General features: G+C 37.8%; 3 protein-coding genes and 1 long non-coding RNA gene across 7 annotated transcripts; 2 read left to right on the top strand and 2 right to left on the bottom strand.

Annotated features, from left to right (window-relative positions):
• Positions 1 to 663: 663 nt before the first annotated feature.
• Positions 664 to 3,551, bottom strand: LOC135673410 (uncharacterized). The gene is made up of 2 exons (XM_065182375.1): positions 3,335 to 3,551; positions 664 to 1,069 (listed from the first exon to the last, which is right to left on the bottom strand). The coding sequence occupies exons 1-2, from the start codon at positions 3,543 to 3,545 to the stop codon at positions 771 to 773; spliced, it is 510 nt and encodes a 169-aa protein (XP_065038447.1). The 5' UTR covers positions 3,546 to 3,551; the 3' UTR covers positions 664 to 770.
• A 659-nt stretch (positions 3,552 to 4,210) lies between these two features.
• On the top strand, positions 4,211 to 4,935 carry LOC103984709 (uncharacterized). Its single transcript, XR_010513362.1, has 2 exons — positions 4,211 to 4,386; positions 4,494 to 4,935. It is a non-coding gene; the product is annotated as an uncharacterized LOC103984709 (long non-coding RNA).
• A 995-nt stretch (positions 4,936 to 5,930) lies between these two features.
• LOC103984710 (ATP-dependent zinc metalloprotease FTSH 5, mitochondrial) lies at positions 5,931 to 12,958 on the bottom strand. Of its 2 annotated transcripts, none has more exons than XM_009402262.3 (7): positions 12,800 to 12,958; positions 12,234 to 12,321; positions 10,347 to 10,607; positions 9,836 to 10,081; positions 9,617 to 9,744; positions 7,434 to 7,910; positions 5,931 to 7,170 (listed from the first exon to the last, which is right to left on the bottom strand). In XM_009402262.3, the coding sequence occupies exons 1-7, from the start codon at positions 12,824 to 12,826 to the stop codon at positions 6,256 to 6,258; spliced, it is 2,142 nt and encodes a 713-aa protein (XP_009400537.1). In that variant the 5' UTR covers positions 12,827 to 12,958; the 3' UTR covers positions 5,931 to 6,255. The 2 variants fall into 2 exon arrangements, with proteins under 2 accessions (XP_009400537.1, XP_009400539.1); XM_009402264.3 differs by having other exon boundaries at positions 9,617 to 9,741.
• Positions 12,959 to 13,541: 583 nt separating this feature from the next.
• Positions 13,542 to 20,040, top strand: LOC135673407 (uncharacterized). 3 transcript variants are annotated; one of them, XM_065182370.1, is made up of 15 exons: positions 13,543 to 13,675; positions 13,830 to 13,968; positions 14,092 to 14,132; positions 14,888 to 14,957; positions 15,049 to 15,197; positions 15,598 to 15,693; positions 15,775 to 15,845; positions 16,866 to 16,927; positions 17,116 to 17,179; positions 17,266 to 17,350; positions 17,437 to 17,563; positions 17,691 to 17,773; positions 17,856 to 17,916; positions 18,788 to 18,930; positions 19,295 to 20,040. In XM_065182370.1, the coding sequence occupies exons 1-15, from the start codon at positions 13,613 to 13,615 to the stop codon at positions 19,580 to 19,582; spliced, it is 1,542 nt and encodes a 513-aa protein (XP_065038442.1). In that variant the 5' UTR covers positions 13,543 to 13,612; the 3' UTR covers positions 19,583 to 20,040. The 3 variants fall into 3 exon arrangements, with proteins under 3 accessions (XP_065038443.1, XP_065038442.1, XP_065038441.1); XM_065182369.1 differs by having other exon boundaries at positions 15,598 to 15,696; XM_065182371.1 differs by lacking the exons at positions 17,116 to 17,179; positions 17,266 to 17,350; positions 17,437 to 17,563 and having other exon boundaries at positions 13,542 to 13,675; positions 15,598 to 15,696.
• The last annotated feature ends 268 nt before the right edge of the window (positions 20,041 to 20,308 follow it).

The raw sequence follows: 20,308 nt of genomic DNA, 5'->3' as shown, positions 1-20,308 counted from the left end.
TCAATGATCGTAGAGACAATTACTTGGCATTATATCCTTGAGAGATATCCAAAATCTTGGTTGAGATATTCGAATTGAAAATTTGATTTATTGAGAAATTTATATTAAAATTTTAAATTCTAAACATCACATACGTTATTTAATATAATTAAAAATATTTTTTTTAATTACTTTATATTATTATATGGCATCGGATATAGTTTACAAAAGAGGATATATTTAGTAGCAGTAATGAGAATTACTGCCACCAAATATGGATATATCAAATCCACTTAAATAAAGTAAGTCATTATTGAGACAAAAAGATAATAGACATATAAGTAATATAAAAGACAAGTACTCAATATCATATCTTTCTGAGATATCCAATATCTTTGCTGAGACATTATTCCGAACATGTAAACATCAAGTATTCCAAAATCTTTTCCACGATCCACACAACCTAATGAGTCAACAAGATGATGTGAACTTATTTGAGGATTAGGAAATAATACCAAGAATTGTCCAAATTATAACATCACAAAGAAGATTGTGCAGACAAGAAGCATGAAAACAATGTTTTGCATAGAATCTCATACAAATTTACACACTAAAAGAACAAATCAGAACAAGGTATGTCATACAATGGAAGTAAACCTTCGGTGCACTCTAGTATTCAGCCGATGAAAACAAACCACACCCATTCCATTTCAAATCAAGGAAGATAAGATGATGACACCCATTTCATGTTCAGGCACAGCAATTCTTCAAAGAAAGCAAGGATGAGGTTTCTATAAGCTTGGTACAGATTTTGCTCGAATAAACTGTTTCAGGAGAGCCTTTTCCTCGTCAAGCTTCTTCTTCTCTGCTGGATCGCTAGGCTTGACTTTCCTCTTCTCTTCCAGAATCCACTTGAAAAGCTGTCGTTGCTCCTGTTCTGGAATTGGTGGGAGAACCTTTATGGGTGCAGGAGTAGGTACGACAACTGATTTCTTCTCAGTAACTGCAGATTCGGTGGGTGTCGCTGGAGCAGTCACCTGCTCTTCAGCTTCATTGTTCTTCTCAGATAACTGTTTTATAAGGACATATGCTGCATATGACATGATATTTTAGACTGGGATTTGGTATTACTGGTGATGACATAGTAATATCCTGAAAAATCATCTCCTATGATCCTTTATATGGGTATAAAATTAAGTTTTGAGGATTTATCATCAAAAGCACATTGTAAATATGTAATACATGTAATAATGCATGTCAAAATGATAAATATAGTGGACAACATTCTTCTTCAGCCAAATCTCTTAAATCAGTTAAACATCCAAATGATCTCCAACTTGCTGTGGATTGAGAACACAATGATGATGTTAAACTTTACATACTTTGGGTAAACAATACTAATGGCAACTTACATATGGCATGATCAGAAACAATGCTGCATGCAAACTAAAACACAATTGAATCAAACAGCAAGAACAAATCATTGATATTTAGGGTACCACAGTTTGAGCAACCTGTTCAAATCATCCGCCAAGAACAAGCTTACATGATAGTCTTTCCAGTGTAAGAAAACAAATTGTCCAGGATATGGCATAATGGGGAAATCATGATACTTAAACAGCAGTCGGGCCTCATCGGAAGCCACAACGTTATAGTGACAACACACATCTTTTAGTGCATTTGAAGTACAAAAAGTCCATCTAGAACGGCCACCTCTTGTGCTGGAACAACTGTCATTTGAAGTTGCATGCCAGAACATGAGGTTAAACTCTATTTATGCTCAAAACCTAGCTGGACTTCTTGTTCCAGAAATTTATTCAAAGCTGGTTGATTTTGAAGTTCCGAGAGATGAATTAAATCTTTGGAAGTGTCAGGTGCCCATTTCCATGATTAAAATAAAAATAAAAAGCAAAGTGCAAAGTGCAAAGTGCAAAGTGCAAAGGCCTAACAGAATCATCTATCAAAATTTTGAAGAAAATGTGATAGGTCCAAAAGCAAAAGCACCCATTTCACTGATCCAAAGAACACTAGAATGGTCAACCTTCTTCGATCTGATGTACAATAGAAGTAATACATTCCAGACAATTGCCACAAGAGAGAAAGCAGTGCAGTTTAATAAGAAGTTTCACCATGCATAAATACAATGACCTTAATTAATGCATAATGAACTTCTATTCCCGAGCAAAAAGGATGAGATAAAGAGATGCACTGGAGCAAATCATGCCGGTATAGCACCAGAACCGCTGAGTATCAACTTGACATCAGAAAACAAATCAGATAACCAATGAGCTTTACTCCTAAAGATAAAAAGTAATTATGTCGCAATATAGACGGAAGTAACCTGGCAATAGTAAAATCAGATAACAATAGAATAATAGTTTCAGGATCAAGCATTTTCTTCCAGTACTACTTTTCCACTTTATCATGTAAAATTAGGTAAAGGCAGAAACATGTTCCAGAGAAATTAGTGGGTCAAACGAGGATATTTGATCAATCTCTATAAAGCCCAAACAATTTCCATACCTGAAAGAACCATTTAAAAAGGAAGTGTAATAAGAAGTTTCACCTTTTAGACGTACCTTTTCTAGTCCTTTACAGTCAATTTCCATTTTTGAAAAGAACCATTGAGGTATACCTTTTCTAGTCCTTTACGGTCAGTCATTTCCAACCTAAACAAAAGTTGCTTAATGGTTTAATGTTTTTTCGAACATGTCAAATACCAAAAACTTAGCTAAGATATGATCTAAACATTGTCTCTGAACATATCCATGGGTTCATGGTTCCACTTGTAATGTATAAAGTGGTGTTGAAGCTGACCAGACACACCATATCTCTTCTCTGAGTGAACAATTTCCTTCCTTCATAAGAAATATATATTAAATTCCTTTCTGAGAAATCCTGTAATTATCTTCAAATCAGTAATTTCACCAAAATCAAGTCAATGATACTGATGCTGTTAATCAATAGTTCGACATTTCAATAGTGATGAGAAAAACCATGTTCCAGCAAACGATCACCCACGATTTGATTTAAGAATCAAGATGCCCTAATCCTCTTTGCATCGGTGTCAACCCACAAATATGCTGGTGGAACAGTCGGCACCAGGTACTTGAAAACACCATCTCAGTCTTGAAAAAGCAAGATTGATCCCCTTGATGAACACGATTATAAGCCCCCAAAAAGAAGTCCAAATTTACAAGCTCAAAATCTAGGATTTCAAGTGGCTTAGAGAACAAACGAGTCGCATCAAGGAAAAACCGAGGGCTCAAGAACACAAATCATGGATGTCAATCAAAGAGTAGAGATCAACAACATGGCTCTAATGGGTATTGAGCTGATAGTGATACCGACCGACCTCCGATGCCAAGGTTCGCGGCGAGGAAGAAAGGCAGGAAGCGACGAAAGAAGCCCTTCTTCGCCACCAGTGGCGGAGGAGGAGTCGAAGGAGGCGGAGCAGCAGCCGACGGCGGCGAAGAGGCCATCGGAATCACCACGACGACTTCCTTATCATCGGTGCCTCGAGCAACGAGACTCATATGGCGGAGTTCTAAGCCCATGTAAAACATAATATGGGCCTTACTATGGGCTATAAGCCCATTATAGCCCAGCCCGACCAACATGTTACATCAACGCACGTAATAGAATCTAATATAATATCACATTAGCTTTTCTTGTCTTTACGCGACAAGCATTAATTGGTACCACAAACAACGCAACCTTGTGAATCATCGGACTTGTGGACCCGTCGTCTACACCTCCACCTTAACAACGTGACCATATTAAGATTCTACCTTATCCATTAGCTGTCGTGGGTGGTGGAAGAAGATCCTTGATATTAGAAATATAAATATAAATCTAAAAATAACCCTCATTTACGTGGTTCCAATCATGTAATTTCAATTCATTCGCGAAATTTAAGGCATTAATTTCCAGGATCTCAAAGCATACTTCGCTTCCCTCCCTCCTTTGAAGACGTGAAGTGACATGCTTTTGACTTCATTAAAGATTGTGCTATCTCAATTGTGGTTTCATCACCTGCTCTGGACACTTATCTGTTCCACGTCGTCATTAGATGGATTGTGATGGGACTGTTTGCGTTCGAATTCATGCATATACATAATGGCACTATCATGGCAGCTCGCTGCAACTTGTCGCTGAGTACACCACGTTTAATGCATGCAGTCTCTCGTCGCCAAAGCTGTGAGAGCTGCAGTATAAGATGGATTCATGGTTGAGCAAGTCCTTCATTCATCCCAAGCTTCGTCTCAAAGTTTGTAGTAGCGCTTGGTGTCGTGATGACGAGGAGCACTTACCTTGTTGTGGCCCTCCTGGCCTCGGTGCTTCTGGTGGTGAGCTTCTGCAATGCCCAATTCCAAGAGAACCCTGGCCTCCTGCTGCCGAGCCAAGGTGCTTACCGCACATCTCTTCCTTCTTCTCATGATAATGATACATGGATGCAGCTACACCGTTTGATGACTTTTGATCTACATCTGTGTGAGTGGGTGTGTGTGCAGGGGATGGAATGGAGGTAGGGAAGAAGAAGCCATGGCCGTGCTGTGACATGTGCATATGCACCAGGTCGATGCCGCCGCAGTGCCAGTGCTATGACGTGTTGGTGGGCGGCTGCCACCGCAACTGCAAGAGCTGCTTCTGCACCAGGTCGAATCCGCCCTCATGCCGCTGCACGGACGTCATCTACGAAGACTGCGGCAAGCGCTGCCACCCGTAGGCGTAGCCCCGCCATCCGCTGCCGAGTTGCGTGCGTGATGGATGCATCACGGATTCGCCCAAATAAGAGCCGCAAATGTCACCACCTTACATATCTCCTATGCAACGCTTGTCATAACCTTATCAGTAGCGAACTTGAACCTCTCGAACCTCTCGAGCCACAGTGTTACGAAAATGTAATCGGCTCATCTTTGAATAAATGCAAATCGCAGCGTCAATCATTAGTGATGATCAAATTTGTACTTGATAAAGAGGATATCGTCGATCAACTATCATCTGACGCGTATCCTCCGTGTGGTGCTCAGACGAGAAGGAGACACAAGTTATCTGAGCTCGATTCTCCTCCTCCAGCTCGCTTATCTGAGCTCTCAATCTTCTCGAGGAGGCCCTTTGCAGCCTTTCCTTCTACCATAAACCAAAAGAAGATATATATGATAGATTGCAGCATGCACACCTTCATTAAGTTTCTCTCTTCGCCTTCGTTCCGATTTCATATGACGAAGCTGGTTGCCGGTCGATCGAGGCCCTTCTACTTGAGATTTGTTCTTCGCTGAATCGATTCTTCTCGACATGAGGATGGAGTTCTTTTCTCATCATGAGGAACAAGAGATGAATTCTCTCGGCTACTCATCGACATGGATCCGTAAGGGAAGAAGTCTCGGTGAAACATGTCAAAGATGGTCCAATTGTGTGCGTGGTGACATGATGCACCATTCAACCTTCACTTTAACCAGCTCAAACATGGATAGAAAGTGAATGCTAGCTGCAGAAGAACACTGCTCACTGTTGCAGAAGTCGGCCCGTTAAAAATGTTAGCTTGTACATGTATGCACTAAAGATCAAATGAGTGCTTCTATTATAGACATTATTCTCACAAAATCTCGTCTTTTGACGTTTAAAAGAAGGAAGATTAACATGCAGAAAAAGACAGACCCTAAAAATTGAATCTTTTCTGATGCGGAAGATTTACTGCAGAACTCGATTTGTAATATTTAGGTAATCAAGTAAAAGAAAAAAGAAAGATTTGTAAATAAAGGATGGTTATCAAGTGAAAAAAAAAAAAGATTTAAATCTCTATCCAACAACTGATACCCACATACACCACCCAATATCATCCAAAAAAATTTAAATACCAAACAGTAATGACTAAAAGAACAAAAAAAATAAATATTTGATAGACACTGATGTAATGGATACTCTGTAATAGCATCAAAGGACACACCTGGACAATAATCAATAGTTAAAACTGTCCAAAGCTCAAGTTTTGGAAAGTTACAGATGTCATTATTAGCAGTATAGTGATTAGTGCCGCCAACTGAAAACTTCAAAACATATTCTGAAGACCCACATTGGTTCTACAAATTTCTACCCTTGTGTCTTTGAAAACTCAGGGAGGATAAAAATACATACATACATTGCAATGTTGGTTGACTTTGTAACTTCTAACCTATCCTGAGATCAGCATGCTTGTGCTTGTGCTTTGAGATTTCAGAACGTGCAGGATAAAGTTACTTTACATGCCCAAATGTTAGAGTAGCTTTTCGGAGACTAGGATCCAACGGCAGGCTGAGCAACTCCTTTAGCCTTGGCTGCTGCTTGGGCTGCGGCTGCAGCTGCGGCTGCAGCAGCTGCAGCGGCTGAGGGAGGCGCCGTTGGTACTGGTGGGGTACTCACATGCGGAGCTGCCACAAGCTGAGGTTGCTGCTGCTGACTATTTACTTGAGCAAGCAAGTTCTTGATCTGCACACCGGATAAGGTTTCATGCTCAAGAAGTGCATTGGCAAGGGCATGCAGCTCTTTGTTGTTGGTTATCAAAATAGTTTTTGCATTATGGTAAGCCCTTTCCAAAAATCCCTTCACCTCCTCCTCTATAAGTAACCTTGTTTCGGTGCTCATGCTCTTACCATTATCATCGTAGTTGTGGGAAACAAGACCAACCTGCTTGCTCATACCATACTTTGTGACCATTGCTCTTGCAACGGAAGTCGCTTGCTGCAAATCCGAAGAAGCACCAGAAGTCACTTCATTCTCCCCAAATATTAGCTCTTCAGCTACTCGGCCACCCATGCAGACATCAAGCCTTGCCAGCATTTGCTTCTTAGAGATACTTGTCTCATCCTTATCAGGCAACTGTGCGACCATGCCAAGAGACATCCCCCGAGGCACGATAGTAGCCTTGTGAACTGGAAGGGCACCATCAGTGTGGATGGCAACAAGAGCATGGCCACCTTCATGGTAAGCTGTCAACTTCCTGGATTCATCAGAGATCACTGCCGATTTCCGCTCACTGCCCATCATGATCTTGTCCTTTGCATACTCCAGATCAGCCATCGTCACAGCTTTTGCACCATCCATAGCAGCCTTAAGAGCTGCAACATTGACCAAATTTGCAAGGTCTGCACCTGAGAACCCTGGTGTGCCCCTGGCGATGATCATCAGATCGACATCATCTGCCTTCAAGACCTGCAGCAGAACAAAGCCAAAAAATTAGACAATATGTCCTTTACATTTAAGCTCTTTAAAAATATTTTCTTCAATCCTTTCTCGTAACTATTCCAATATTGTAAAACTAGAAACTAATCAACCATCACAAACAATAGAAACATGAGAGAGCCAAGTTGCCAAGTTTAAGATCAGCAAACCTTCATATGATGATATTTAGAGAGCATGGCATACACCAAATCTTAGTGCTACCATGAATTAGCAATAGAGTGACATGTAAATACCTTTGACATGTGTGATTCCAAAATCTGCCTTCGACCCTCGACATCTGGGTTAGGAACAACAATATGTCGGTCAAAACGTCCAGGCCTCACAAGTGCTTTGTCTAATGATTCGGGAAAGTTGGTTGCTGCAATGACAATAATCCCCTCATTCTGCTTAAAACCATCCAGTTCAACAAGTAGCTGATTCAACGTCATTTTCATGTACTGTTGATCCTTTGGATTTCGGCTCCCACCTATTGCATCAATCTCATCAATGAATATAATACATGGGGACCTTTTCTTTCCTGCAGTAAAAAGATCCCTGACCCTCCTAGCTCCAACACCAACAAACATTTCTTCAAACTCACTGCCACTGCATGAGAAGAAAGGGACACCAGCTTCTCCTGCTATAGCCCTTGCTAGCATTGTCTTCCCTGTACCAGGAGGCCCAACTAGCAATACACCTTTGGGAAGCTTCCCGCCAAGGCGAGTGAAACGCTAGAACAAGCACCACAAATGAGACAAATGATATGCCTTAAGTGAGTTTAAATTCCTTGATAATTGAAAAAAAAAGTAATTCTTCATGCTTATAAACATGAAAGAACTAGAGAACAGAAGTTATCAAAAGTAAAAAAGTTCCTAAAGTAATCAGCTTCACAAAGATTCTTTATTGCTAGCAAGCAATATTTCTTACAGCATAGGGGTGAACAAGGTAAATACACTATATATGCAATCGTCAAGAAAAAATTGCCAATTCTTTAAACACATGATGTAGCTAAAACATCAGGAAGAAACTTAAATTGCCTTCTAAATGAAGAATGAACATTTGAGACTCATCTTTGATGGTGCATCTTAACAAACTTATTGCACCAGCCCTCAAAATGTTGCACTTAAAAAATATCATTTAATGGTTGCCAACAAAGAATGGAAAGCCCTACTGTGGATTGCTGGTAAGGATACATGTCCAAACAAACCAAGCCTCTAATGGATAAATTTCGCACTTCTGAGAAAGGAAAAAAATTGGACTATAGTGAAGTACAGAAGTCATATCTAAAATTTGGACTAGAGTAAAGTTATACCACTGCATAACTAAATGAGGGTGAAATGAAGAATAAAATGCCTTTTAGGTAAACATATCTAAAGGTCTCCTGGCAACATTAAGATTTTCATATTCATATGAATGCATCCAAGCATCATACAGCTAGCATCAGAAACAAAAGTCATCCTGTCATAGTTATTGCAACATGTTCATTGTTTGTGATTAAGGGCCAAACAATCCAGCTTGGTTAGTGGAAGATGCCAATATGAAAATACTCATTATCAGGATGTCCAAGGGGACTAAAGTTACCAATCATGTTACAGATTCCTATTGTATAATCATTGGACATCATTAAGGCTGCATACCAGAAGCTAAGGCACACCTATGCACAGAAATAAAACTGAGCTAAAGAAGTGACCATTCAAGAACCATCTGAGGCACGAGTTGCACTAAGACTTAGCAACTTGCCTCAGTTGAGAATCCATGACCTCAATGTCGCATATTCCTTATTTTTCATAAAAAGGTGTATGTCTCATGCATCATTTCAAAAAGCCCAGGAAACTGAACAACATGCCTTTATGTATTTATGTATATGATTTCTTCATTAAAAAATTTATCCATAGTTTCATAAACTGGAGCAAATAAGATATTTTTTATGAAAGGCCTTTTCATCTAAAGAAGAGACCTATTCAATAGTGGTTCATCTTGTATCTCATTATTAATGGCCCCCTTTATTTGTCTGATTATACTGTTCTTTTCTTCTTCTTCTTTTTCATTTTCCTTGTTTCTTACACCCCACTACTGTTGCTGCTGCTGATTTTTTTGGTTATTTTTGTCAAATGTGGTTACTCAGTGGATGCTGCTTCCTTTTATTCTGTTTCATAATCTACTGTTGTCTGCAGCTACTTCAGTATAAAATAATATTAAATTTTAAGTAAAACTTGTTTCATTTTTATCTTTAAGAACCTTTTCATTAAAATTTTAGTAACAAAACCACTCAGAATCAATCATAAATTTTCAAATCTATGTTGTATACACAAAGAACACCCAATAGCTACAAAAAAGAACAGATATTTTTCCTTAAAATATAGAAATAAAACTTAGCCTCATAGCCATTATTACTTTAATAAACCTTAGAATCACAAATATAATGGATTTAGTATACCTTAGGATCGCGAAGGTAATGGACAATTTCCTCAAGCTCAGCTTTGGCCTCATCAACACCTTTTACATCACTAAACTTGGTACTAGAATCCATGCTTGGCTGGACCTCCTCATGTAGACCAAGGCCTGCTGAGATTTATGACCCAAAATAAATGCTTTATTCACTTAACTGAAGCATAATGGCTAATATGGCTAGATTTAATCTTAGAAGTAGCCAAACCTTTACTAAGACCTCTATCCTCAATGAGTGCTCCAACACCAGATAAGACAAGAAATGAAACTGCAATAGTCCGAAATGTACGCCATAGTTGCTCCTTAAAATTACTGGTTTCTGCTGTCACCATGTGGATCGGAGCACTTGCTGTCCCAAGAATCCCATCCTTTGTTGACTGGCCAACATTCTTTAATGCTGGAATACTGCTAATGCTGTCAATGCTATCCTCTTCCCTTGCCGAGTTAGCAATACCTAAATGCATCATTACCACATAAGATCCAGGTCCCTCAGAAAATATTTTGTTGCATATAAGAAATATGGAAATATAAACTTTCATCAAAACCCTTCCCTCCACACTTCTGTTCCTGCATAAAAAACTCTTATGTTTATGTTTATGCTATTAAAGTCATTGAAATAGAATTCTTCCTTCATTGCAGTCCATGCATTTCTTGTTTTACCACAAATCTTGAAAAAACAATTATGATAAGTCATTAATCAGGTACAAATATTCTCTTACCTCTTTGTAAAGTTTTTAACAATGTACTTTGTTCCAGCCTATCAACTTTCACCAATGCTTTAACATACTCAGCAAGTGCCGAAGGGTTGGAATGCAATGAAGGCTGACTTTCAAATAGTCTAATAACCCTTTCCGGATCACTTCTGTAGAGCTCTTTAAGCAGTGTAACATCATTTGACACATCTGTATCCCTCACTCTGCGAGCAAAAGTGCCAACATAGCTTGACTGGAACCTCCCATGGAGGTTTCCAAGTTTGCTGCCTGCAGGAAGTGAGAATACACAAAAATTAAAAATAAGTACAAAAAAGAAAAGACAACTGGTTGTTCAGTGCATCAGAAAAAATAAAAACAACTTAGTTAGCAAGTAGACAATTTCTTCAAGATTTGCCTTAAATATGAACATAGTGAACTCAACTTTTATGAGCAATAAAGTTGAAATAAATTTACACATTTGTTTTCCATAAAGATGGACTAAAGCTCAACTTATATAAATTTAAAAAGTAGTGGGCACCTAATGAACTAATTATAACATTAAGTATCATGTTTCAAAAGTCTTTCATGCTTATAACTTGACTACTATACAGAATACTTAGTTATCAAAATATGGTCTACAATGACAACTATGTATGGGAATATACAAAAAAGAATTGCAAAAATAAGACAAAATGTGAATTTCCGTATCTAAGGTTGCCCACTTTCCAGAACAAAGCTTCCTCTTTTAAAGAAATTGAAACATGAATGATGATATACCTAAAAAATTTTGGAATTAAACAAAATGACACTTAATGTGAAAGAATAGTTGCTCTGCGTAACCTGCATGTGTACAAACCATCGTGAAGACATGAGTAGTAATATTTCATGGTTTGAATATTTTTACAAACTATATAATCAATTAGTCATGAATCTTTACAAACTATATAATCAATTCCTTCTTTTCTTTTTATTTGTTCAATCAACAAGATTTTGAGACAGAATCGTTCAAATCAATTGGGTCTGATCAGAATCATTTGATTTTTCAAAAAATCAATCAATCCATCAGATACCTGACCTGCGTCAGTCTATTCCAGTTGATTTTATGCCAACCCCAGACATCTTCTTATTGATTTCTTAAGATACCCAAAAAATTGGGATATATCATGTCACCCAATGCCAATTCTGGTCCAGCTTGGAGTTTAAAAACCATGGATTAGAGCATTAGGTTTGACCTAGATGAACTCCATGGAGAAGGATCTAGTGACCTGAGTAGAGGTGTCGAGGCAGTTTCCTCCTCACAACAAAACAAATCATTTGAAGGAGGGCAAAGGGGAGACTTAAAATATGGAGAGGTAAGCAAATAAGAAACTATTCATCAGCAATTAGAAATTTCAAACACGGTTTCATGGTTCTCAGAACAACTATGCTAGCCAACAATGATATTTCTTGTCATAGGGTGGGTGGGGGGGAGAGATTTCTCACTATCCTCTAAGGTTTAAAACTGTTAATTGGTGAGTGACAGGGTCTGTAGATGTCATCTGCAAAACCAGGGAGTATATGAAGCTTTACCTTGATTAGCTTAAATAAAAAAAGAGCTTAAAAATTGTGAACTAGTAATAGCCAAATTTCAACATTAGTTTTCAATGGCTCACCCTAATCAATAAGTTTCGGATCAAGTTTACACCATAAGAAGGCAGACATATTCAAGGAACATATAAAAATTCTTTTTGGGATGTCTGTAGATAAGATATAAACATGCCAACATAAAAAGAAATCAAGATGTGATATCATCACAATAAACTAAATAAGTGGAAAGATTCCTGCCACAAAGCGAGGAAACCAGTAAGAGATCAATTTTCTCAAGGCAACAACCAAACTGCCTAGTTCTGAATATGAACAAGGATACCCACATACCCAAGCCACCTTCAACCTTGTGCCCAACATGATGAAATTGGCCGCTACCAAATAATTGTGGATGCCCTAGAAACTGTTGTTTTCGAAGCTGTTAAAATACAGAAACCAAGCTTAGTCAAAAGAAAATGCATAACTTGATATTATTCATCTTAGAACGCAATTAAAAACAAGAAGCGACAGTACTAAAAAAACCAAAATAAACGAAAGAATGAAAGAAACTAAAACATGCTCCACCAAGCAAATCTACACCACCATGTGCCAAAACCCCCAAAGAAGTACGCTGATTTAGTGCGTTAAAAACCATAATATCCACTCAATTTCCAAAACCTAGAGCCCACGATTGAAAAAGATGATGGTAACGAAAAGGCAAGCTTTAGAATCATATGACACCTAAAACCGCATAAGTTCTTTACTTTCAAGAAGACAAGGGAAGGGGAAAACCCAAACGGAGCCGGTATGCCTAGAAAGATCCATCTGTCACAGCGAATCGGACCCCAAGAATCGACAACAACACTCCGGCACAATGAACGAAGCGAATCTGCAAAATGAACGGGAACGAATCGTACCTTCGTGAGGAGGCGCCTCCAAGCCATGTCCGGTGTGGGCGAGATCCAATCAAGGAGAGGGTCGGCGCGACGGCCGGGAAAGCGATGTCAGAGAGACCGAGGACGCAGCGGCGGCGGGGGTTCGGCCCCAAATCACGAGGTCTCACCCGGATGGTAACAACGATGCTAATATTAGAGCCGAGCGACCCACCCCGCCTTCTCCTCTCTCCTCCCCGAGGGCATAATTGGCATATTATTTCTTGATTTTTATACGTATATACCGTGTTCAGTGTACAAACGGCTTTTTTTTCCCCTGCTATTTTTACATATCTACCCTTCAAAATAACAAGAATATTATTTTTCTTGTCATTTTTGTTGTTGTGTATGTTATTCTTTTTGTTGAGTTTTCTCTAATTATGGTTAATGTAACCCAACTTAATAGATTAATAACAATTTTCTTTTATGTTTAACTCAAGTTAATTTATGTTTTGAGATTGTTTGGAAAGGCTGAGAATATAACAATTGAATATAAATTATATATAATTATATGCTTAAATAAATAAATATTTTTGATATGTTATTGTAAGTATTAATTGATGATTAAAAGTGGGTGAAAACTTTGATAGATTATTATAATACTCTATAATCGAATATTTTCTTTATTCTTTAAAGATAAATAAAAATAAAAATAAAAATTTATTTTATCGTAAGAATATTCTTATTAGTCTTACAAATATCTCATCATATTAAACCGAGGGACTAATAGGAACCAGCTGTTCCCGAAGCCAATGGGAGTAAAGCGTGCTCGAATACGATATCCCACGACGACGACCGATGGCCCCTTCGTTCCTTTCTCTGCTCTTTCCTCTTCCCCTCTCTCGCAGGCCTAAAATTTGGGCAAGCATGATCTCTGCTCGGTTCTATCTAGCCCCTCCGCTTAATTCTTCTTTCGGTTGATCTCGGTGGCAGCTCACTTGCGTCATCGAATCGCCGAGACTTTTTTCCACTGCTGTTGGTGAGATTCGGCCAGAGGTTTGTTCTTTTTTTATAGGTCGTGTTGCTTGGATTGGGCCTGAATCGGGCGGGGGCTACTCTTGTTTCTGAGTGTGCTCGGATGGAGCCTCGCGTGGCCAACAAATTCCGTCTCGGTCGCAAAGTTGGGAGCGGGTCCTTTGGAGAGATTTTTCTGGGTATGTAGCCGCTTTAGCTTCGATCGTTTCATTTCAGCTGTTATCTACGTTGCGCGAGTTTTTCGTGACAGGAATGATCAAAATTTGATCTTGTTGGGTTTCTCCTCGTTGTCTTGGTTTCAGGCACTAATATCCAGACGAACGAAGAGGTTGCCATTAAACTCGTAAGTTTAGCCTTTAAACAAGGATTTTTTGCCTTCTTAAGTAAAGGATTAATAGTTGCTTTTATGATTTGTTTTCCCTGTTCGATGTTCTGTGGTCAATCTAGTCTTTGTCAGATTGATATATTTCTGTTGATCGAGTTAAACATAATTTCTTTAGTTTTTGTATTTTGTGCTTTATTTTTTTGCTTAGTTTTGAGGTACTTAGTGTTGCAAATTTCAGTCTCTTTCTCACTGAAAATGTGTAAGATGTCCTTTTAAGGCTTTTATTTTAGAACCTGACCTCATTTGCGAGGCATATTTGTGCAAAGTTCAAAAAATAGCATTCTATGTTCCTTTAAGGCCTCCTGGTAACAGGATGACCATATGATGAAACACAGATATGGTCTTTGCTGGCTGTCACGTTTTGTGTCTTTCTTAGCCTATATGGCTGCTGATATAACGTGATTGCATGTTTCATAAAACCCATTGGATGATTTGCTTATATAGGCGAACTAGGTTAATATGCTAGTCTAGGGCTTTTGTTCTCATTTGCGTATTTTTCAGCTTGGACAAAATGTGTAGTTTTTGTACCACCATAGTTTAGAAAACAAAATCATATTACATGCAGACTTCATCTATTTCTTCAAATAAATGTAAGTGTTAAATTTATTTTGATGTTCTTTTAATTTACACGCTGAGATTACAGAACCTCAGGTCATGGTGGATTTTTCAGCTTCTATCTTGTTTAAGATGGCAATGTTGATTCTTCTTACTAGGAAAATGTTAAGACAAAGCATCCACAGTTGCTATATGAGTCAAAGGTGTACAAGATCCTTCAAGGAGGAAGTAAGAAACTGTTTTTGCTTTTGATTGTTTGGAAGATGATCTAGTCTTTCTTAATCTTCATTCTCTATTTTTTCTTTTCTTTCTTTGGCAGCTGGAATTCCGAACATGAGATGGTTTGGTGTTGAGGGTGACTACAACGTCCTTGTGATGGATTTGTTAGGACCAAGTCTTGAGGATTTGTTCAACTTTTGCAACAGAAAGTTCTCGTTGAAGACTGTCTTGATGCTTGCAGACCATATGGTATTGTAATAGTGTCATGTGTAATTCTGACTTGTTATGAATGCCAATTTCAAACAATGTTGGTATTCTTTAATTTTGTCTTCCATGTAGCTGAAAGTCTTATTGAAAGTGGTTTCCACTGTAAAGTTGTTGCTTCTATAGTATTCTTAGGTCTCATCTTCCCTTTGCTGAACCATGTTCAGTTTTCTCCTCATCTCTGTGGGTTTTTTTTTTTTTTTTCATGTTTTGGTTTCAGTGACATACAATCTATTCCATTTCAATCAGTTTTCCCGCATGCAATTTATTCTCAAAGTGTTGTCATCTCTGACCAAACCCTTGTTGATGATCTATAATAGTTTCTTTTCAAATTTTGTTTCTTCATTGTTGTCACAAAAGAATTTGATCTTTTTTTATCCATCAGATCAATCGAGTGGAATTTGTGCATTCAAAGTGTTTTCTACATCGAGATATAAAGCCGGATAACTTTCTAATGGGTCTTGGGAGACGAGCCAATCAGGTGGCATGTTAAGTTTTTCAGTTATCTAGAATGATCTAGTTTATTATGTTTGTGATTAAGTTGCTTTTTTTTATAATTTAGGTTTATATTATTGACTTTGGACTCGCAAAGAAGTATAGAGATAGTTCAACTTATCAACATATTCCATATAGGTAAGACACCATCGGTAATCCTTTCCTTGATTTACTTCCCAGAGGCATAAGATATAGTCTTTAGACTATTATAGTAGATATTTCGATTATCAGTAATCTGTTTTTGGTAACTTGGAACTTAAATATTCTCTGAGCTTTTTGAACTAAGCACTATGTAGAAACTCTTCTAACTTTCAAATTAGTCATTAATTGTTTCAAATTAGTTTCAAGGTCAGGAGATCAGAAAATGTTGTCTAATACAGCAGTACCTTCTTGTTAGTTCTTTTTATCTAATTACTTACCTTGAAATATGTTAGATCTCAGAATTGTAGTTTTACATGTTCTCCAGATCTTTGTATAATTGGAGTTTGGCTGCACCACATGTCATAACAGGGATGACAAACATTGCTTTTGCTAGCTTGTTTTATTTCGACATTTGGATTGGGCTATTGAGCTTCTCTCTTACTACCCGATAACTTTTATCCAAAAGAATTCCTGACTATCAGTCCTTCTATGTGTGATGATCTGTCCAGATGTGGCTCCAGTGTGGTCTAAGCATTCCAGGTAGCTACGATAACTACCTAAAAATCACAATTTGCTATTAGTTTTGGTTTTGGACTTCACAGGCTGTGAGGCTTCTGTAGGTTGCTTGTCACTCATGATTTTAGAATGATTTGTTGAAACACTTCTCTTGATAGGCAGATAGGTCTTCATCAAGGATTACCTTCCACAACATGGACCGAGTTTGATGGACCTCCATTTTACAGAGTTTTGAATTATCTATTTATTTGATGTAGGTCTTCATCAGTTGTGGCTCTAATTTAGGTGACTCTATTTATTTGATGCTATTGTTGCAACTACACAGACCACTGTCATATTAGAATTAGTATGATTATATTTAATAATCCAAAGAGTCCTAGTCCTAGTGTGTCTAGTTTTGGATCTTAATGGACTTTATTGGATTTCAAATCATGTGCTGCTAGCATGTTGTTTGAACTTGAACCTCATTTTGCATTTTGATCTTCCTATTAACCATTGCAGAGAGAACAAAAACTTGACTGGGACAGCAAGATATGCAAGTGTTAACACACATCTTGGCATAGGTATGGAGCATATATCTTTTCAAATATTTTGCCAAATATCTTGCATTAGTTGTTTAGTTATATTGTCTACCTATTACTTGTTTTACTCAGTTGCTCTTGCATCAGCCGAGTCCTCTGTGATTCATTTCCTTTTCCCCTCATTTTACGTTTATAGTCCAACTGTTTTCTTTCCGGTTTTGACTGCCAAGAGCAAAGCAGGAGGGATGATTTGGAATCTCTTGGATATGTTCTTATGTACTTCTTACAAGGAAGGTCTGTTTAGTTGTCTTCCAACTTTTTCTTTCCTTCTTAAGGCTTTCTAATGTTCTATTATGAATTTGTTGATTCTTCGTTTACAGCCTCCCATGGCAGGGTCTAAAAGCTGGAACCAAGAAACAGAAATATGAAAAAATTAGTTATCGAAAAGTTGCCACATCAATTGAAGTTAGTTATTATTATGTCACTTGTTGCTGGCTTTTCGGCTTTTCTCATTTTCTATAATTAAATGGAAAATTTTCGTTTACTCTCAGGCATTATGTCAGGGTTATGCTTCAGAGTTTGCATCATACTTCCATTATTGTCGTTCGTTACGTTTTGATGATAAGCCAGATTATGCATATCTTAAGAGATTATTCAGAGAACTTTTTATCCGTGAAGGTTGATTCCTATCTTTTTTCATTATATAAACTTCTCATGCAGCTGCTCGTCAGCTGCAAAATCTACAATGCTGAAGAAGATGCTGAGTTTGCACACTGCAGTTAATGGTTGTTTACTAATGATGCAGGTTTCCAGTTTGATTATGTTTTTGACTGGACAATTTTGAAGTGCCAGCAGTCACAGAATGCTAGTGCTCCTCCACGAGCTATTGTTAGTTAAAAAAAATATCATTTTTAAATTTAAAAACCTCTTTTCTCTTGAACAAATGAGACATATTCTTTTCATATCTCAGGCTCCGGGAGTTGGGCCTATCTCTGGCTTGGCTCCTGCTGCTGCAAATAATAGGCAGTCAGGTAGGGTACTTGTCTATCGTTGTTGGTAATAAATAATTTTCGTTTCTAATTGGCATTATGCAAATCTTTTCTTTTTATTTGTCGATTCCAAGCCCTGGAAGATGCATCAGGCCTCTAACAACCAACATAAGCCTTTTCAGATCTTATGTGCATGCTTAGAAAAAAAAAATACAGTTATGAGTTTAATGATGATTTAAGAGTAGGATGTTGGGCAGTTATGGAACATGCACTTTTATGAGTAGGAATATTGTGTAGTTAGAAAATATGTACATAAAGTTAATGCTTGTTGAGATGGAAATGAGTTCAGGGAAAAATTAGAATTAAGTAGTGTTTACATCATGAACAACTTTAGCTCCAATAAAGAATGAGGTGAAGAAATATCGTCTATGATTGTGTGGACATGTTTAAAGGATATTTATATACCCAGTATGGACAAGGTGAATCGATCGAGACCGTTGGTGCTAGGAGGGGAAGGAGACATGAGAAAACTATATTAGAATCAATAAAATGTGATCTGATTATTATAGTTTGACTAGAAATGTTGCTCCAAGTAAAACTTAATTAACAAAAGATTCATGTAACTAACCTCAAATAATTGAGATATTATGACTTGTTATTACGTTTGTCTTTATATCGACCTGGCTAAGTAATTTTACGGAACTCTTGAAGCTAATCTTTCCTCTAGTTTCTTCAATTTCTCATCATTCTTGTTTGCCTCATGAGCATGCACAAACTTGTTGTCTGATATCTTTTATTATTTATGTTGGTTATTAATTCACATTTCATGGTCACGTAGCATATCTGCTATTTTACAATAAGATATACTTATCTTAAGTTGGAGGAGATTTATACTGTTCAAGTTGATTTTTAGGTGGTGAAGGACGTACAAGTGGTCGGTCAGGAATGGACCCCTTTCATCACACATGGGTTCCACCTCCAGCTGTACCTCCAGGGAGCTCGATGAAGCAGAAAATTTCCCTAGGCAATGATCCTTCTCCCACTAGAGGAGCTATGGTGAGTGATTTATTCTTTTTTTTCATCTTCATGCATTTCAAGCAGATTTTCTGAATGTATATTCGGAAGTCTTCCTTTCATATGTTTTTATCGGTTCTCATTACCATCAAACTATGGAAATAAAGTTAATGTATGGTGGTTTTTTTATCATCAAATGTAATATTCTATTATTTTGATGCCAAAATATGTTGGATCAGTCTTTAATTCAATGAAGTGAGTGTGTGGCCTAGCACGTGAGCATGTAATCTGTTGAGTGTGTGGCTTCATAATAAGAAATTTTCTGTTTGATGGATGACACAACTGCATTTGCATGATTTGATTTTCACATATTCTATATCTTCTGACATGGAAGCTCTATATGTAGTTTTCCGGTTCAAATTATTTGGGGCAGTCAAGCGGATCTTCAAGGCGAGCTTTTTATTCTAGCAGCCGAGACATGGTCTCTGAGGCAGATCTATCACGCACTAGCACGGCAGAGGTCAGCCCTGGGACTTTCCGTAAAGTTTCAAGCTCTCAAAGAAGTTCCCCATTTAGTTCTTTGGAGCCCAAGTACACTTCCGCTGGAAGGAATCCAAACATTAAGAACTATGAATCCACCCTCAAAGGTATCCAGCGTCTTAGCTTTGATGATGAGGAAAGGATCCAGTACTAAACCAAGGTGCTGCATCTCTCTGTATGTTCTTTCTGTAAAGATCTAAGAACAGAGCGCCAGTAAGATTCCACATTTATTTACCATGAGTTGCCATATGACTGGTTCTGAGAAATTGTTTCTGCAGACAGGAAAAAATTAATGCCGGCTCCCAGAAGCTGAGATATCGTCCGGCTGTTCCACGGCCATGGTATGGCTCCTCTGTACATCTGTCTCGAGTTTGCCATGGCTCCTCATTTCTTTTACTGCCATCAATGTATTGTCTTGTTTGAAATTATTTTTGTTTGGTTCCACAATTACATCAAACCTTGAGTAGTTTTGTTACATTTTTTTTGCATTATTAGCTCTTATTGTTTAGAAGTCCACTGGCTGGCAGACAATTTCCAATACTGATTCATGATATGTTGTGGTAATCAAACCAAATTACTCCCTGAACTGATATGAAGTGTAACATGTTTTAATTTCTGTGTGTTCATCAGTGGATGAGGAAATGCTGGGGTTTGTTTTAATGCACCAGAGGATCACGACATTGAATGAAAAGATCTGACCACTTGAAGCAAGAGTGAGGAATCAATGAGATCATATATTAATGTAAGATTGTAGAAGTACCCAACAGATAAGGAGGTAGTTTCCTTCTATTCTCATCAAAATCACATTTACACCACATTATTTTCTTTCCTTTTTTATTCTGTAAAATATAGATTAATCAGAGTTAAAATATGATGTTAA

The sequence above is a fragment of the Musa acuminata genome, chromosome BXJ1-5 (assembly GCF_036884655.1).
Source record: "Musa acuminata AAA Group cultivar baxijiao chromosome BXJ1-5, Cavendish_Baxijiao_AAA, whole genome shotgun sequence".
NCBI classification, from domain to species: Eukaryota; Viridiplantae; Streptophyta; class Magnoliopsida; order Zingiberales; family Musaceae; genus Musa; species Musa acuminata.
This window is presented reverse-complemented; position numbering and strand designations above follow the sequence as displayed.

Excerpts from the sequence above, each read along its gene's own strand:
- LOC135673410 (XM_065182375.1), bottom strand. The coding sequence starts at position 3,545 with ATGTTTTACATGGGCTTAGAACTCCGCCATATGAGTCTCGTTGCTCGA. Across the intron at positions 1,070-3,334 it reads CGCGAACCTTGGCATCGGAG|CATATGTCCTTATAAAACAG; the intron begins GTCGGTCGGTAT and ends TGTCATATGCAG.
- LOC103984710 (XM_009402262.3), bottom strand. The coding sequence starts at position 12,826 with ATGGCTTGGAGGCGCCTCCTCACGAAG. Across the intron at positions 10,608-12,233 it reads CAAGGTTGAAGGTGGCTTGG|GCAGCAAACTTGGAAACCTC; the intron begins GTATGTGGGTAT and ends CACTTCCTGCAG. Across the intron at positions 7,911-9,616 it reads ATTACCTTCGCGATCCTAAG|CGTTTCACTCGCCTTGGCGG; the intron begins GTATACTAAATC and ends TGCTTGTTCTAG.
- LOC135673407 (XM_065182369.1), top strand. The coding sequence starts at position 13,613 with ATGGCCCCTTCGTTCCTTTCTCTGCTCTTTCCTCTTCCCCTCTCTCGC. Across the intron at positions 13,676-13,829 it reads CTCGCAGGCCTAAAATTTGG|GTCGTGTTGCTTGGATTGGG; the intron begins GCAAGCATGATC and ends CTTTTTTTATAG. Across the intron at positions 16,928-17,115 it reads TAACACACATCTTGGCATAG|AGCAAAGCAGGAGGGATGAT; the intron begins GTATGGAGCATA and ends TTGACTGCCAAG.